At 38.7% G+C, this 18,812-nt stretch overlaps 1 protein-coding gene across 1 annotated transcript in view; it reads right to left on the bottom strand.

Annotated features, from left to right (window-relative positions):
- The window catches only part of LOC122816776 (cytochrome P450 2K6-like), a 668,826-nt gene that overhangs the window by 247,080 nt on the left and 402,934 nt on the right, over window positions 1-18,812 (bottom strand). The window contains exon 3 of the mRNA XM_044089794.1: window positions 12,614-12,763. Coding sequence (XP_043945729.1) covers window positions 12,614-12,763 — 150 coding nt within the window. The remainder of the gene's footprint in view (window positions 1-12,613; window positions 12,764-18,812) is intronic.

Below are 18,812 nucleotides of genomic sequence, written 5' to 3'. Positions count from 1 at the left end.
TTTTCCTGTTGGGAAAACTGCAGTAATACACATGCACCATTTTCTACTGCTCTGGACCCTTGCTGCATGTTGACTCACTCAAAGTATATTCAGACCTCCAAAGCCTATAGTCCTGGCACATACGTGTATTTGATTGTCAGGGTGTTCATGTGGTCATCCGGGTTTAGGCTTGTCCGACTGGGGAACAGGACTGCCCTGTACCTAGCTGAAAGTCAGACTTAGCACGGGGACATCGTTATTTCCACTTTTAGAGTCCTACCTGTGGTTGGGGATGCAGAGGTGTGCTCATCTCTGGTCATCCTGATATATAACAGCACTAAATATTATGGGGGGTTCCGCTGTTGTTTCCCTTCACATTCATTATGACTGCTATATTGTGACCATGTTCATTCTTCATATCTAAATATATATATATATATATATATCGGTCTGTACATACACATGCATATACACCTACATACTTATTTACATTTCTCATACCGTTGAATCACCGCCACTTACCGCTGTGCATACATGCTTGCATACCCGCTTACGTGTAGGGTTGCCATCTTTTCAAATGGCCAAAGTGGGGCATTTTCGGGACACACATCAGATTTTCCAGGCCAACACATACCCACGGTCAGTACAAAGGTTAGAACTTTACTTATTTGCCTAAATGAAAGCTTATTCTTGTAGCAGTTTAGTTGCTTATTCTGTTTCTTGTAACATTTAAGTATTTTACATACAGAAATAACTATTTTATGCAACTGTTACATTAAATATGGTACATAATTATTTCCTACAATCACAGGACATTTGTCATTGTATTATTTTTGGTCAGGACACAACTGCCCAAAAAGGGCCTGTCCCTCACAAAGTGGGACAGGTGGTAACCCTACTTAGGTCTGGTTTAAAGCATCTTAATCACCCTATATCCGACTGCCACTATGCGAATGTGTAAAGTATATATTCCCGATAATGCATGTGGGGAGACGTGCATCACGGTCAGATGTTTAATCCTGGGTCGTAGGTTCTGCAGAATCAGCTGAAGTCTGAGCAGTCTTGTGGACAACTACTGCTCATACAACTTGTGTCCAAATGTCTACAGAACTGGACATCATGTCGTGACACCAAGTCTAATGTTTAGAACAGATACTTATCCCATGAGGGATGTCCAAAAATTGTGGGGGCCGATGACCTTGATTCTTTTGGCTTTACAAAAATGAGGTAGGGTATACATGCAAGGGATACATAGTTTGCAATCCTGAGACTGCCTAGGGTGAGACTGCCTACTAGATATGAGTAGGTGTCACTATGTGCAGATATGGCTGTGCCAAGCTAGCAGCCCTAGTATGGTGGTTTTGGTGGACGTTCAGGAAGGGGGGATGGTGTGCTGTGGAGGGGATGATGGGTATTCAATTATGTATCCAGGTGTGTTGGGGTTGGATGGCTCAGTTCAGGCCAGACCATTATGTGGGTATGTGCCGGTAACATTTCTGTACATATGTATCGCACATTTTAATGATCATATGTTTGTCGGATTGTGTTCTACAATATGGCCTGTCAGGTTGTATTGCAGATGTGAATGTTTGTTCTTTGTTTTTTTTTCTGATTCACCCACTGCTCCCTCGTACACCTGCAGTTCACCTATTGTGCATCCAACCCAGTCTCCCCTTGGCAAATTATTACATTACCCATCACCCCCCACCCCCATATTCCACACACACCATCCATCCCTTCTCTGGTTGATGGTCCATGGCACAGTCAACGTAAATCATTGCGTACACTACATATCTCTGGTACCAGTATGGTTGTGAGGACTACCCTAGCATTTTTGATCTTCCGCATGCTGTACTTCATGCAAATAGGTACACGCAAATACTTATCTTTCATGACATGCTAGGTAGACCCGGGTAATACCCGTTCATCTTTGGGCCATCCTGACAAGGACGACTTGGACCACAAATGGGCAGATTTTGTGTGAATGCTCTGACCATTGGTAGGGTTACCACCTTTTCATATTACCAAGATGGGACATTTTCAGGACACACATCAGATTTTACAGGCCAACACATACCCACGGTCAGTACAAAGGATAGTACTTTAGTTTTATGCCTAAATGTAAGCTTATTGTTGTAGCAGTTTAGTTGCTTATTCTATTTCGTTTACTTGCTTATTCTGTTTCTTGTAACATTTAGGTATTTTACATATGGAAATAAGTATTGTATGGGACTATTACATAAAATTTGGGACATAATTATGTCCTACAATTGCAGGGCATTTGACATTTATAATGGTTTTGGTATGGACACAACTGCCTAGAGGGGGACTGTCCCACACAATGTGGGACAGGTGGTAACCCTAACCATTGGGCTAGGCTTAGCAATTGGCAGCGCGCTAACATGATGCATTTCGCTTCCACTTGGTATAACTATCGACACTACAATGGAATACGGGCACAGGGTTTTAAATGTCATTTGTTCGAGGGATGGGGACTCAATATTCAGCTACGTGCCTTTGTGTTTACTTTTTATTTTGGTGTTTGCAAAACTGTCTTGTATGCTTTGCATACATTTCAGTATCCATGGACACTGACAGGTGTGATTACTATTAGAGGCAGGCTGTACTAGTCAGCATTTTAGGTTGCGCGTATGCAGCCAACATGTTCACGCCTCCGTGCAGCGCTTGGACACACCCCCTGCACTCGCGCACATTTCCTATGCACGTGGCCATTGCGGCAGTGCACCTTCATTAATATGCATGTGGTGCTGCTGCACCATCTCTATGTCACACGGTCAGCGCAAGGCTAACACCATCCTTGCGCCGAGCTTCATGAATCCCGGGGTATATGCCTCCAGATACTTAGTGTTTTTCAAAGAGTAACTGAATCTACTGAATTCTGTGTACCAACTATAAAGATTATAAAAAAAAAAAACAATGTGACAATATGTGTCAATTAAAAAAAAATGATGCAGCCATGAGGGAAATATTGAGGATACTATACCTAATTTGTTTGGTGCCAGAGATTTCTCCACATTAGATGCTTCAGTTATGTTTTGGCAAATATCCTTAGAGAGACAACGTCAAATTTCATTATTCTTATTGGAAGCTTTCATTTTGAAAGGGTCCCATTCTGTATAACTTGAACATTAGAAACATTTCAACTTGAAATGCTTAATTTTTTGAAAGGATATGATGTGCCAGCATTTGGTCCTAGTAAAGGAGCTCATGACATGACATCAGAGACAATGAATCAAACCATTAAACCAGTAGTTAGCAGCATGTTTAAAAGACTAAAACAAGCTACTAAACATGGCAATGAACTATAAATGATCATTAATTATGTAAGGGATGTATGCAGTGGCAGCTGGTGACATCAAATCAAAGGGGGCTGCAGGAGACAGCTGAATGGGTGGGGGCCAATGGGAAGGGGTGTGGCCAACTAGAAAGGGGCAGAGCTGTGCTCAAAACCACAAAAACTGGGACTTTAATTAAATACGCTGCCCTGGGTGCCAAACCGTCATTATGAAAGTCAAGTCAAGACAAAATGAAGTGTAGAAGAAAAAAAATATTTCAATGCATTGGCTACATGACAGCTTAATATCTGGAAGCAAAACATTTGTGAAGCATGAAAAAATAAATTACTTTTTAAATACATTACTGGAATGCCAGTCAAAATCAAGTATAAAAAAACAAGCAGCATTTAACTCAAACCACTTCTCCTTGCACTGCAGTTCTAATTATAACTTATATTCAGCCTTATAAAAGTACCAAGTAACATGCTGAAAGTAGCAATCTCTGTGATACCCTCACTTGTAAAAATGTTTCTTATCCAAAAGAAAAGCCTGCAGCCTGACAACTATTTACTTGTTTCATGGGGAAAACATGATCAAAGTAAAAAAAATGAACAGTAAACAAGAAACAAGGTCAAAATAAATTGCTTAAAGAATTACTGCACAGGTTATGGACTGCACATGCTAGATTGGCATTTGGTTTAGCTTATGGTAAAGCCTGCAAAGATCACTGCAAGTCTTCAACAAATGTATTGAGCTTCTGAAAATACTGTAATCCTGTCCTTTATAACAAATACTGTCATATGCATTTCAATACCTAAGGCATATGCGTTATTTAGTTACGTAAATATTCTCTGCATGGCAGCAACAAAAATGCTTTCAATACTGATAATTCTTTAACAGTATGCTTATTAAAGCTTACATGCATCTTACAATCTCAGACAAGCTTACCTGATGGTCATTAAAACATTGCTACTTAAACACAGAGCAACAGGCACTGTAACAACATGCATTTTCTGAATAAAACTAATCATAAATCAACAGTACAAAAATATGACAGAAAACCAGAACATTCTGCAAAATCAAGGACAGGTCAAAAGCCACTGTACTACTTGTGTCTACCTTGGATGGGGAGATACTCTGCACACTTACACTGCATAACTGCTCCTTGCCTTGCTTGGACACAGCCAGAGTCACTACACGAGAGAGTGGGGTACAAGTATGTCACAATTAGATGACCCTGACACATTTGTCATACCTGTCAACCTCAGAGCAAGAAATCTGGACAGACCATACATAGTAGTGGGACAGAGGTCCCAAAATAAAGACACTTTTTAAATATTGCTCTTATAAACATAGAAAGATAATAGAATAGTAGATTTTCCATTAGTATGAATTTCCTGAAGGGTAAGAAATTTTAAACTCAAATGTCTGTCATTATTATCTAACTTCAATCTTTAATGATTTGCCACTAATTTCCAGAAAACCACAATTTTATGAGAAATGGACCAAAAATATAATGCAAAAATATAAAATAGCTACACAGCGCGAAAACTAATATTCACACACACACACACACACACACACACACACACACACACACACACACACACACACACACACACACACATACACGCACACATGCACACAGACACACACACACACACACACACACACACACACACACACACACACACACACACACACACACACACACACACACACACACACACACACACACACACACACACACACACACACACACATGCGCGAGTGTGCATGCACACCTGCGCACATGCACACACAGGCACGCACATGCAAGAACACAGAGAGAGAGTCTGAAAATCACTAATTTAGAACTTTGCTTTGCCATCTTAAGACTCCAGACAGTTTTAATCTATTAATTTCTATAATAATGTAAGCAAGCCACCAAGTAAAACTAGGAATTATATTATTGCAACAAAGCCAACAATAAAATAATCTTATTCTACAACTTTTTTGTATCCCCTTCACCTTCACTAACCTGCTATTTACCAAGTACAACTAACAATTAAAAAAAGCCAACAAAAAAAGCTTATTCTACAGATTTTTTGCATCCCCCCTCCATCTTCACTAACCTGCCATTTACCAAGTTCAACTAAGAATTAATAAAGCCAACAATATAAAAAAAATCTTATTCTACAAGTTAGTTTTTTATGTATCCCCCTTCAACCTCACTAACCTGCTATTTACCAAATACTTTAACAATGAAGAACTAATAAAGCCCCCCCCCAAAAAAAAATCTTATTCTACAAGTTACATGTTACATCCCCCTTCACTAACTTGCTATTTCAGTTCCTTTCCTCCTTCTGTTTGAAGTGCTGGCCTCTTCTTTCTTCTACACCAGTCAGGTCAAGGTGTACTGCTCTGCTGCCTGTGTCCTCCGAGACTCCTCAGTCCTCCGGTTAAATGAACTCCACTCAGGCCTCCAAAAAAAACAAAAGTATACTATTGCTGTTTCTTGGCTCACTCTCTTTTTCCCAGCATGCAATGCATGGGAAGAGAGAGAGAGAGAGAGAGAGAGAGATGAGAACCAATCACTACCCATCCAGCCAGTCATGTCACGTATATACTGTCAGAGCACAATTGTATAAACACAATGCTTTGCTACTGTACCAAGACAGAATTGTTGTACCTTCTTAACAATGTGCCATAATACTTAAATATAAGAAGGGCATCAGGGCCTGATTAACTGCTGTGAAACAGCCAAAATGTCTGTATTGTGACCTCGTATCAAAATCGACATTGCAAAACTTGTGTCCATATGCCAGTTTTGTAAAATATATAAACCACCCAAGAAAAAGAGTATTATTGCTACCAACTCTAATTCTGCAAGGTCTTTGTCAGGAAATAGCTGAAAATCTATTTGTGGTCAATGGAATGAGCAAACTTGTAGAAGTGGATTTTTACTCTTGCAATATATTTAAGGGTAGCAGAGTTGGCATAGTAGTTATACAAGGTACAAGGTTCAAGATTGATGTCCAGTCAATTCCAATATGGAGTTTGTGTGTTGTCTCTGTAGAATTCCTTCTAAATTCACACGAGATAGCTGCACAAACTCTACATGGTGCTTTTTGGGGGAAGAGTTATATAGACCAATCCTTTTAGGCAGTTACTGTGGTGTGCAGTAGCTTTAAGACAGGAATAATGGATCAGAGTCTTAATGGTCTCAGGGCTAGCTACTCAATGATGTAAAAATTGTCATTAGGTGGTTTGGTCACATTAGGAAGATGAGTGATGAGCAGTTCAGTAGGTGATTTGGTCATGTTGACTAATGTCACCAAAAATGGTCATCAGTATTTGACAGTGATTAGAGGGTTGAGGTCCTGGCCCACTCTGACCTGCACATGCTAACAGTAAGAGGAGTCTTGTGTGTCTCTATGTGTTTTTGCTTATGATAAAACCCAACAACACTGAGTTAATCTACTGGCCGGTGTCCAGTTGCCCAGTTTATGTTACCTGGGATAGCTCTGTAGAGTGAAAGCTGAGCATAAAACCAATCAACCTGCTAAACATAAACTAAGGATTGCTATACTCAATATAGGTTTACTGACACAATGAAGCTTGGTAGTGGATGACATAATGGCAAGGACTAGGCTGGACATCCTCTGTATTCAGGAGACAAGATGGAAGGGCAGTGCAGCAATGTCACTTGGTTTGGGATCCGGAGTCTCCTAGTCAGGAAGAGGACAGACTAGAAATGTTGTGTGAATTGTGGTAAGGTATAGGCTGCAGGAGACAATAAGGGATGTCATCAAAATTAGTGAAAGACTCATGGCAATCAGACTTTACTGTAAGGATAGCTCGCTATTCATAATCTCAGCCTATGTCACACAGCAGGGCTGTGATAACAAGGAAAAACGTGCAAGTGAGGGACCTATTAGGTAAAGCAGGACAATACAAGTTGGTGTTGATAATAGGAAACCTGAATGTACATCCTGGGACAGACTGAACAGGATATTAGGACTGCTTGGGTCCACATGGGTGGAGGAACAGGAATAAAAAAAGGAAAGGCCGTTCTAATCTTCTGTCTGGCAAATGGCTTAATTGTGTATAGGACATGGGTAACCAAGACAGACAGTCACAAGTTTACATACAAGAGTGGCCAACATGCAACTCAGGAAGACTTCCTCCTACTATGGAAAGGGATATAACTGGCGATTGCAAAGTCAACCCCAGTGAAAGAATCAACCCACAGAAGAAACAACTTGCTGCCACAATCAGCTGCAAACAGTGATCCGAGAAAGCTCTACAGTCAGCAGAGACTAGGCTGAAGACCTGGGAGCTGACTGGAGAGAAAACACAAAATTTCAAGTGTAAAAAATGTAGTTGCCCAAGGAGTGAATGCTCCGTGCACCACACACAAACCAATAAGATAAATAAGGCAAAAACACAGGTGCTGGAGCGAAACAAAGCTGCAATTCTGTAAACTCATTCAATAATCCATAAAACGAGGCATCCAAATCCACGGAATAGATCTTTTATTCATGAGAGAGACAAAACGTAGGTAAGCGCTTTCACCCCAAAAGTGCTTCCTCAGACCATGGTCTGTGTTTTTGCCTTACAAAATTTCAAGTAACTAATCAGGGCTCTACCACATCAGAAAGAAGAGGAAATAGGTGGAGATGAAGAAGAATGGCAGTGCCTCAAAACAGCATGTGTGAAGACTATAGAATAGATAAGTGTCTGAGCAAGGTATGGAAATAAAGTACATCAGGAAAGGTAGTGGTGAAATGCACAAATCCAAGAAGTCATCAAAAGAAGGAATGCAGCAAAAAAGTGAGAGATGGAAAAAATTGGACCAAGGTCAAGAAGGAATACTGTTTGGGTAAGAGTGCAGTTGCAAAATCAAAGAACAAGGCATCAGGGGCACTATACCAGCTTCTGAAAAGTGACTCAATAGATGCCACAAAGAAACTCAATCAGGTTACAAGGGAAATGTTGAAAGAAAAAGAAGATAGTCATGAAACATCCTTCATAAGTTCTGGAGAGGGTGATTGATAAATGAATACGCAAAGTAGAAGAAAGTAAGATGGGTGATGAGCAGTTCATATTCAGATCAGGATGCAGCACTACCGATCTGATGTTTGCAGTGAGACAGATAGCTGAGAAGAAGCTAGAGATGAGGAAAGAGTCCAGCTTGCCATTCCGAAAGATGGAGAAAGTATATGACAAGGTCTCAAGGAAGCTGATTTGGGCAGTCCTGCAATGGTTCAAAGTCCCAGAAACACTGGTAAAATTAGCACAGGTTATGTATAAGGACCCAATGACACTTGTATGAACAGTGTTCTGACTCACAGAGGGGTTTCTAGTGAGAGTGGGTGTGCATCAGGCTTCAGCTTTGAGCCAACTGCTGTTCATGCTAGTAATGGACAACATTAGCAAACAGGTTGGAGCGGACAGGTCAGTCAAGCTGCTGTATGCAGACAATGTGGCATTGCATGCAGACTCTGAACATGAACTTCAACAAATGATAAGGGAATGGAATACAGAAGTGAACACACACAGGATGAAACTGAGTACAAATAAAACAATTGTAATGGCAGCATATGGAGGGAAATCAGAAGAAGATGGAAAATGAAATACAGCAGAAAATAGTGGAACAGGTGAACAGCTTCAAGTATGTGGGAGGAAATGGTGGACATCCAGCAAAAAGCTGGATGAATTGTGTGAGAGAAGACCTGCGACAGTCAGACATGACTGTCCGAGAAGGTAGGAGAGTGGCACTGAATTGAGAAAGATGGTGACAGTTGACCCGACATCTGACCTCATGTAGAAAATGTGAAAAAGGGGGTTGATGATGATTATGATGACATCATAGAAATTCTACAAGTCCCAGCAGCACTAGCCTCAAATTATTGCTGGGTTCAAGGCGGTATTTACCAGCTATGGTATGCCATTTGAATTTGTCACAGATAACTGTGCACACTTCATATCTATAGAACTTTAACAATCTGTGGACAACTATGATTTTATACATGCTATGTCAAGTCATCTCCTTCCACAGTCCAAAAGAGCTGCTGAAACAGCACTGTAGACTGCAAAAAAGTTTCTCCTTCTGCCTGATATTCACAGAGCTCTTAAGTCTTATTGTGCTGCTCCAAGTGGTGTATGAATGCTAAATCTCTTACAGCAAATGCTTGGTAGACAAATCCGTACTACTATTCTTATGTAGGAATCAAAACTGAGATAAAAGACTGTGCCTTCCAAATTTTAAAGGAATAGTGAACAATATCCCATAAGCAGTCAATGCTTAAATGTTTGATGACAAGCTATGTTGCACCCAAACTTTGTGTCCTTCCACCAAATGCTGGAGGTGAAGAGGAGATGGAAAACAACTTGTACATGGTACAAAAGAAAACAGGTGCCATTGTAAGACGTAACTTGGAGGCAGAAACATATCCAACCATTCCTGAGGAGTATCATTTGGAAAGACACACATCAAAGTGCCATTGCCAGGTGTTTAAGCCAAGGCTTTTAAGGCTCTTAGTTAACTGAAGTATATCAATTCCATTACATGTATAGCCATAGGGAGTTAGATAAATGAGGAAGTTACAAATTTGAGATAAGTCATAAAACTCTACAGAGAGCCATAAAGTCTAAAATAACCTGTGTGAAATGCTGCCCAGACTGGTGCACCTGGAGATGGAGACATTAGAAAAGACTCTGCAACCCCTGTACTTCCACAGGTTATGTATTAGAGTGAGTCATCAATTATGGCCATAAAGTTCATTTGCCAGAATGGGGTGGGGGTCAACTATGATTCTAGGTGTAAGTGACTGACTTTTTATTTATTTAAGTATTACATATCTACCTCAAAAGCTGTTTAAAAAGTACTAGTTAAATATGTGCACATTTGAAATCTTTTCCTGAAATGTGCACACACACACACACACACACACACATACATATATATATATATATATATATATATATATATATATATATATATTATATACATATATATATATATATATATATATATACATATATATATATATATATATATATATATATATATATATATATATAGATAGATAGGTTCATAGGTTCATACTAGGCTATCTGCCCTAGGGCATTTATAAGCCTAGCCAGAGTTGTGTGGCTTTCACCACCCCTTAGGTTGAAGAATACTATACCCATTAGTTTGCTCTGTCCAGCAGTGATACAGAGATGATCCCCGATCTCCCATCCACTGGTCAAGATTCCTCTTGAACAGAGCCAGTGAGGTGCTCTGTCTCACATGGACCGGGATTCTGTTCCACAGCATAGGGAGTCTCTGGGTGATGAATCTGTCCCTCCAGCACGTCCTATTTATATCCATGTTGAGGTTTAAGTCTCTTGCTCTTGTGGCTCTGGTGAATTTGGATTTTTTGAGGTGGAGCATGTCCATTAATTCCAGGTTGGACATGGCCTTGTATGTCAGGCACAGGTCACCTCTGAGGAGCTGGAGTTTCTTCAGTCGGGCAGCATATGGCATATTTTTGAGCCCCTTTATCCTTTTGTTGAGGAACTTTTGGGGTCTTTCCAATTGCTGCAGGTGTCGGGTAAGATACATTCATGGGGCATTGTACTCAATCATTGGTCTGATAAGTGAAGAGTACAGGGAACAATGACCTCCCTTGATCTGGATGTGAATCCCTTCATAATCAGGTGGGCAATGTAGAAGGTCCTCCTAACCACTTTGGCAATGTGAGTGTCAAAAGAAAGGTTACTGTCAACTTGGGTCCCCAGGTCCCTGATAACCTCTTCTGTGCTTAATGGATTGCCACCTATGTGGTAACTTGGAGTTACCTTGTTTTTACCAAAGGGTATGACTATACATTTTTGGCTAGCTTAAGGCCATGGCTCTGGCACCAGTTATCCGTTTCTATGAGACCTCTCTGAAGGATATCTGTGTCTGATGGATTTTCAACTATGTTTGCAGTCATCTGCAAACTTTGTCAGCCACAACCCTCCTATGTTTGCCTGCACTTCTGAAAAGTAGATGCCGAACAAGAGGGGGCCCAGGACTGAGCTCTGTGGGAAACCGCAGTCTGACATGGCACCAGCAACTCTGACCCTGTGGGTTCTGTCCTTGAGCCAGTTTGCAACCTATCTTGTGACATATGGGTTTACATTTAAGCTGGTGAGCTTTTCTATGATATATGCACCTCCAGGCCCAGTGTCTCTCAGATACCCACACCTCCAGGCTGGTGGCAACTCACGAAGCATCAGAGACCATTCAGGTGCAATTAACCATAGGCAAAACTGCTCTACAGTTTGTGTGTGTGTGTGTGTGTGTGTGTGTGTGTGTGTGTGTGTGTGTGTGTGTGTGTGTGTATGTGTGTGATTATATCCGATATTATCAAACTTCAAAGCTGCCAAGTGCAAAAAGTCAAACCCTTTTCACTGACTTGCAAAACATCATATCAGTGAAATGAACTCTATAATGGTACCGGGGGGGGGGGGGGGGCATCCAGTTTCTGCAATATTTTTCAGGTGACTAAACATGATTCATTGAAACATGTTCAAAACAAGCCTTGTTTGTGCATATAGTCATTTAAAAAGAAGCTATGATAGTAGTCATGTTCTGACTGTGCTGCCATTTTGTTTAAAGACTATCAAAACTTTGTAATCATGAGTCTAGTGCTATTACTGAATACCTCAGGATGATAGTATAACAGACAAGCACCCAGTAAGCAATGCATCTACCTGCTATAGCCGAGAGTTGATAGATGTACCTAAGCAAGCGTCAGTATTGTGGGTGTTTTGCTCATCCAGTTTGTCTAAGGGAAATGGCTGTTAGTGAGAGGAAAACCCCAAACTTGCTGATGATGACAATATGCCATTTTCAATCTGTGTAGTTTCTTGGTCTGGGGACTATTAGGTACCATCTTACCCTCCAGGGAGAGGCCCTGATCTGGGAGCTAAGCTGGACTTTCAGATGGACAGAGCAATTGGAGAGGTGTCTTGGCTGGTAGATGGTCAGAACCGCCAGGTAGAAAAAAAATTCATTAAAAAAAATATGATCAGTTGTACTTTCTTGCTACTGTGCCATTATTGATGTGCTTCACAAAAATACTGCATCTATGCACTGTTCTATCTGCATGCAAAAGTGTTATTTTATCACTGTTTTTGTATGGGGATTTAGTCAGACTACTCTTTGAAACTGGCCTGCAGTAAGACCTTCTTGTATTCTGGCATACATTGCAAATATTAACACATTTTCCTCATGAGTTTGTGTTCTACCTGTTTTTGGTCACACTCTAATGTAACATTACATGCAAAGTATGTTTTTGATCCTTAGCTGAATGGCGTACCTTTAAAAGACTCAAACACCTTTATCAGAGCAGCAGTTTCTTCCAGTATTCGATGTTCAATTGTCTTTTTGCCCATTCCAAAATCTCTGAGTGTGGATAATGCAAATCTTCTCATCTGCTTCCAGGATTCTCCCCTGGAAAATATTATACCTGTTAACAAAAAAAAGTATTTGCAGAAATTAAATGATTTTAAACATATTTAATTATTTAAGCTTGGAACTGTTTAGATTTTAAATTTTAAGAAAAATGTTCGAACCTACATGCATGCAAGTGTCACATACTTCTCCCTTTGCCAAAAACATCTTTGATGCAAACTGCAATAAGATGCATATTAGATGCAGTGTGTGCTTCTTTTTATTTGTTAACTAGAGTAGATCCCTGTTCTATATGGGCCTTTTTCAGACTCTGCCCAGGAACTCTGTCTGATTAAATGGCTTTTTCAGAGTCGCATATTAGGCAAATTTAAGTTGTGGGAATCACATAGTATAGTATAGTATAATACAGAATAAAATGCATTACACTCACTCCTGGAAAGTGCATTTTAAAAATTAATATCAGCCCATAAAACACATTAAGAAAAGGATGGCTAGTTATTCATTTTTTTTCATATAATTTTCCTGAACACATCCTGTAGGCATGTTGAGATGCTTCCACATGTGCAAAATTCATTTCCAGTGGGAGCCCATGTTGGAATCTATATTAACCTGCGGAAATTAGTCCATAGCATCAGGTCATCTTACCTGCTGTGTATACTGGGAGTGTTGCTGGATAGCCTTCTGTCATGACCATGTACCTTGGTTATCAGACGTAATGAATCTCTTACAAAGGGGTTCAAAAATGAGTCTGAATGAGTCAGGAAATACGTTAAAATGCTTGCAGATGAAATGTCTGATTCCCAGAGGTGTGGGATAATGCAGCAAATCAGCAAGGAAGTAGGTGGCACTGAACCTAATATGATGTAGAAACTTACCACTTTAGTATGCTAAGTATATTACACAGAACTGTAGCTAGGATATCTGGCACCCAAACCTGGTGATTCCCCTTCAACTCAAAGTTGAGGAGCAAAAAAAAAAAAACTCTTCAAAGCTGACAAGAAAATTCCCTTCTGTGCTCTGTGCTCTGGAATAAAATTACCAAACATTGGGTTATGATGTAAAGTTAGTGGAAGAAAGTAAAGAAAAAGTAAAAATGGGCAAAAAGGTTTGGAAGAATCCAAATAGGTTGGTGAAAAATTGTGAAATACAAAAATTAATTTTTGTAATGAAATACACATTTTTTTCTGAAAAATGTATTCAGTTGGTGAAATACCACTGGGACATTTTGGAAAAAAGTAAACATCTTAATATAAAAGAAAATGGGTCCCCTGTGTTTTCATATACAAAAGGAAGGAGCATAAAAGATTTTATAGTCCATGGAAGGTTCCATTTCCCTACAATGAATATAGTTTTAGAGGTATCAATGCAGGGCACCTTCCCTTGTGGAAGGTGCTGTTGCTGTAAGTACATTATGCAAAGTTTTGATAAAAAGCAATGGAAATAAAATTGTTAGTAAGGCTGTATATTCCTGTGATAGTACAGGAACAGTGTACAAACGTAGATGTCCTTGTGGTAAAGTGTACATAGGGGAGAGTAAAAGAACTTTTGGGTATAGATCAAAGGAGCATTTAAGAGATATTAGAAAAACTAGGGAGGAAAGCCCAGTAGCATCACATTTTAAGAAGTTCCACAATGGTGAGACAACAAGTTTAGAAACAACAATTTTAAGACAAGTTAAGCCAATTCATGTTTTAAATATAAAGAGAAAATTGTGGAGAATGGAGTCTGTTATGATTTTAAAGTTTAATACTTTTGTCCCAATAGGGTTAAATAGGGAATGCCTCTGGAAATGCTTTCTTTAATAAAGGGTGGGATTAATTATATTTAATTGAATAATTGTTTGTTAAATTTAGTATATAAGGTAAAGAATGGTGAACAGATGTATACTCTGTAAAGGCTGCAAAGCTGAGGTGCGAGAGAGGATTGTTTATTGTGTGCTGCTATAAGGTGTCTTTTTTATTCTTAATGTTACACTACTTGTGTTTTAATAACATGGCAGAGAATATTGGTGAATTTCATCGTTTTTTATTGGAGTACAGACTGTGTCTTTTTGGACATGTTTTTCATTAAATATAACAAAAGCTAATCACCGGCTCTTCATTTTTGATTGTGGTTATACATCTGTGTTTCTTGGTGAACTGGTGGTTGAATGAGTATAATGGCCAGTGATACCTTTAAGTCTCTGCTGAAAATTTTTAGAGAGACCTCGCAAGAGGCATCTCAAATGTCTCTTGACAATTTTTTAGTTTCTGCATTGGAAGGAACATTACTGGGTCAAAAATAAACCCAGGAATCCAATGCAATTAATGTACAATGACAGAATGAGTTGCCGCTGCTTTCTTTTAAAGCTTGGGGTGAAAGTAGAAGTCAACATGTTAATAATCCTTTTGCAACTGTGGGGAAGAATAGAGAGGTAATGGCTTCCCCAGAATTGCAACAGCTTCTTGACAAGGTGGAGAAGTTGTTATATAAGGAGACATTGGTCTTCTTTAATTCCCTAAGCTTGCAGAGATACATTGAACATCACATTACACCTCGGGGTCTCTGAGTTGCAAAAAGCCCATCTTCTCTGTTCAATTTAGAGGATGAGGAAGACAAAGGATTTCATACCCGATGGGTTGCTGCTGCCCAAAAATGTAGTTTAGAGTGGGTGAGCATCCTAAAAGAAAGAGATAATGTGAAGAAGTGAAGGCTGATGATGGAAACTATTGAAATATGTCAGAAAATAGTAGAAAAATCAAGTAATGTAATGTTGGAAAGTTGTTTAGCTGGAGTGAATGAAAAGTTGACCAGGTATGAGAAGGAACTTATTGAGAAAAAAAGCATAAATTGCATAGAGACATTAGAGATTATGAACGTAACCAGGCATTCGTAATCTCAACCAATCAGTGCAAGCAACATCATTGTATGAGGTCTCAACAAGAAGAAGGAAGAAGAAACACCAATGGTTATGTCTCCACGGTGGGGAGTGATTCCTCATTTGTTACAGGGGACAGTGAGGAAGAAAATCATTTTCCAGGGTTACCAGAGGTGAGAAATCCAGATTATCTAACTGAAACTTTTCTTGAGCCAGGGAGGAATAATAAGAAAAGGTCCAGAAATTACAACTATCGACATGATAGCTACGTGGAATATTACCCCAATTCTCGAACAATTAAAAGAAGCAAGTGGCACTAGTATTAATATATACTGCCAAGAGAACTATGTGGTTAATTTGTCAAATTATGTTTTATCTGCAATAGATTTAGCAGTACTAAATAAGGATTCAAAATTTATACTCACTGCTTTTCCAAGGGTTCATGAGTTAAAATGTGAAATATTTAAATTTATTAGAAAACTGAATTTGAGAGTGTTTTTTGCCCAAAATGACAACTTTTGTAATGAAAATAGTATAGAAAACAAATATGATTTAAGTGATAAAAGTTTCCAGTCATGTGTTTCTGACTTTGAAATGGATGCAAATTGTAAATTGTATACAGAAAATGTAACATATAAAAGTGATTCCATGCCTATTTGTAGGGTTGATAGTATCTAGCAGTTTTCTAATGCATTACAATTCACTGTTGAAGAAGACTGTAGAAAGTAAAAAGGTGTAAATGGAATTTTAAACACAACTTGAGCAAATCAGAATGGTTAAGTTTGCAAAAAATGAGTCAAAATAGAGAACTTATTTTTAAGCCATCTGACAAAGGGGGCAAGTTAGTAATACTGACTTACATTCAATATTTAAAAATGTGTTACATACATTTAAGTGACAGAGATGTTTATGCATTAATAGGGATGGGCAGTTATTTAGAAGAAGTAGCCATATATAAAGAGTTGTTAATGAAAGGATTAAGATTAAAGTATTTGTCTTATGAAGATGTGTATAAAGGATTTGCAGTCAAGGAGAATACAATGGCTTACTATTTTTGTTTTCCAAAAATACATAAAACTATGGTGGACCCACCTGGACACCCTATAGTATCAGCATCAAGCTACTTTACGCACAATTTAGCCCCATTTTTACATACTTATTTGAGGGCAGAGGTAGAGAAACTATCTTCTTTTATAAAAGATTAATTTGATTTTCTAGATAAAATAAAGAAAATGGAGTGGAAATATAACATGTTCTTCTTGGTTATGGATGTAGTCAGTCTGTACACCAGTATAGAACATGTTCATGGCCTGGAAGCTTTGCTCTGCTTTCTAAAGGATACCCCTAGCACTCATTATGTTTCAGACTTGGTTAGTTTCTGCTTGAGTCATTTTTGAATTTAATGGAGAGCTATATAAGCAATTAAAGGGAACTGCTATGGGGGCTGGCTTTGCCCCTGTGTATGCTAACCTCTTTATGGGGATGTTTGATAATAAAACTTTTTTTAAAAAAAGTACATTTGACAATATTATAGATTCATTGATGATTTGATTTTTATATGTGAAGGGGGTGGGTTGATGTGGAGACTTTTATTCGAGGAATACAAAGTAATCATTATAATATTAACTTTTATGGAATTCAAAAAGGAATGAAAGTCCACTTCTTGGATATCACATTAAAAAGTACCATGAATAAAATTCAAACGGCTATACATAGAAAGTTTGAGGAAAGTAGTCATATTTTACATGGTGATAGTTGTCACCCCTCCCCCATACGATCAAATATATTCCCAATGGAGAGTTTTTAAAAATTAAGAGGTTGTGCACTGAAAAGTAGGACAGTGATAGGGAAATAAGTAAAGCAGTAAAAGTGTTTATAGACAGGCGTTATGATGTAAAGTTATGGAAGAAAGTAAAGAAAAAGTAAAAATGGGCAAAAAGGTTTGGAAGAATCCAAATAGGTTGGTGAAAAATTGTGAAATACAAAAATTAATTTTTTGTAACAAAATACACAGTTTTTCTGAAAAATGCATTCAATTGGTGAAATACCATTGGGACATTTTGGAAAGAAGTAAACATCTTAATATAAAAGAAAATGAGTTCCCTATGTTTTCAAATACCAAAGGAAGGAGCATAAAAGATTTTATAGTCCATGGAAGGTTCTATTTCCCTACAATGAATATAGTTTTAGAGGTATCAATGCAGGGCACCTTCCCTTGTGGAAGGTCCTGTTGCTGTAAGTACATTGTACAAGGTTTTGATAAAATCAATGGAAAAAAATGTTGTTACTAAGGGTGTATATTCCTGTGATAGTACAGGAACAGTGTACAAACTTAGATGTTCTTGTGGTAAAGTGTACATAAGGGAGAGTAAAAGAACGTTTGGGGATAGATTAAAGGAGCATTTAAGAGATATTAGAAAAACTAGGGAGGAAAGCCCAGTAGCATCACATTTTAAGAAGTTCCACAATGGTGAGACAACAAGTTTAGAAACAACAATTTTAAGACAAGTTAAGCCAATTCATGGTTTAAATATAAAGAGAAAATTGTGGAGAATGGAGTCTGTTATGATTTTAATGTTTAATACTTTAGTCCCAATAGGGTTAAATAGGGAATGCCACTAGAAATGCTTTTATTAATAAATCAATTGTTAATTGAATAATTGTTTGTTAAATTTAGTATATAAGGTAAAGAATGTTGAACAGAAGTATAATCTGTAAAGGCTGTAAAGCCAAGGCGCTAGAGAGGATTATTTATTGTGTGCTGCTATAAGGTGTCTTTTTTATTCTTAATGTTACACTACTTCATAGGTTCATAGGTTCATAGGTTCATACTAGGCTATCTGCCAGAGGGCATTTACAAGCCTAGCCCATCGTTTTGTGGCTTACGCCACCCCTTTAGTATGGGGAACTATACCCATTATTTTGCTGTGCCTCTGTCGAGCAGTGACACTGAGGTAATCCCTGGGGTATATCTGCGATCTCCCATCCATTGGTCAAAATTTCTCTTGAACAAGGCCAGCGAGGTGCTCTGCCTCACATGTACCGGGATTTTGTTCCACAGCATAGGGAGTCTTTGGGTGATGAATCTATCCCTCCAGCACGGCCTATTAATAGCCGTGTCAAGGTTTAAGTCTCCCGCCCTTGCGGCTCTGATGGCTCTACATTTTTGAGGTGAAGCATATTCATCAAATCTGGGTTTGACATGGCCTTGTATGTTAGGCAAAGGTCACCTCTGAGACTGAATAGA

The sequence above is a fragment of the Protopterus annectens genome, chromosome 12.part0 (assembly GCF_019279795.1).
Source record: "Protopterus annectens isolate FY-2018-M chromosome 12.part0, PAN1.0, whole genome shotgun sequence".
NCBI classification, from domain to species: domain Eukaryota; kingdom Metazoa; phylum Chordata; order Ceratodontiformes; family Protopteridae; genus Protopterus; species Protopterus annectens.
The sequence above is the reverse complement of the archived record's forward strand: the minus strand, read 5'-3'. Positions and strand labels throughout refer to the sequence as shown.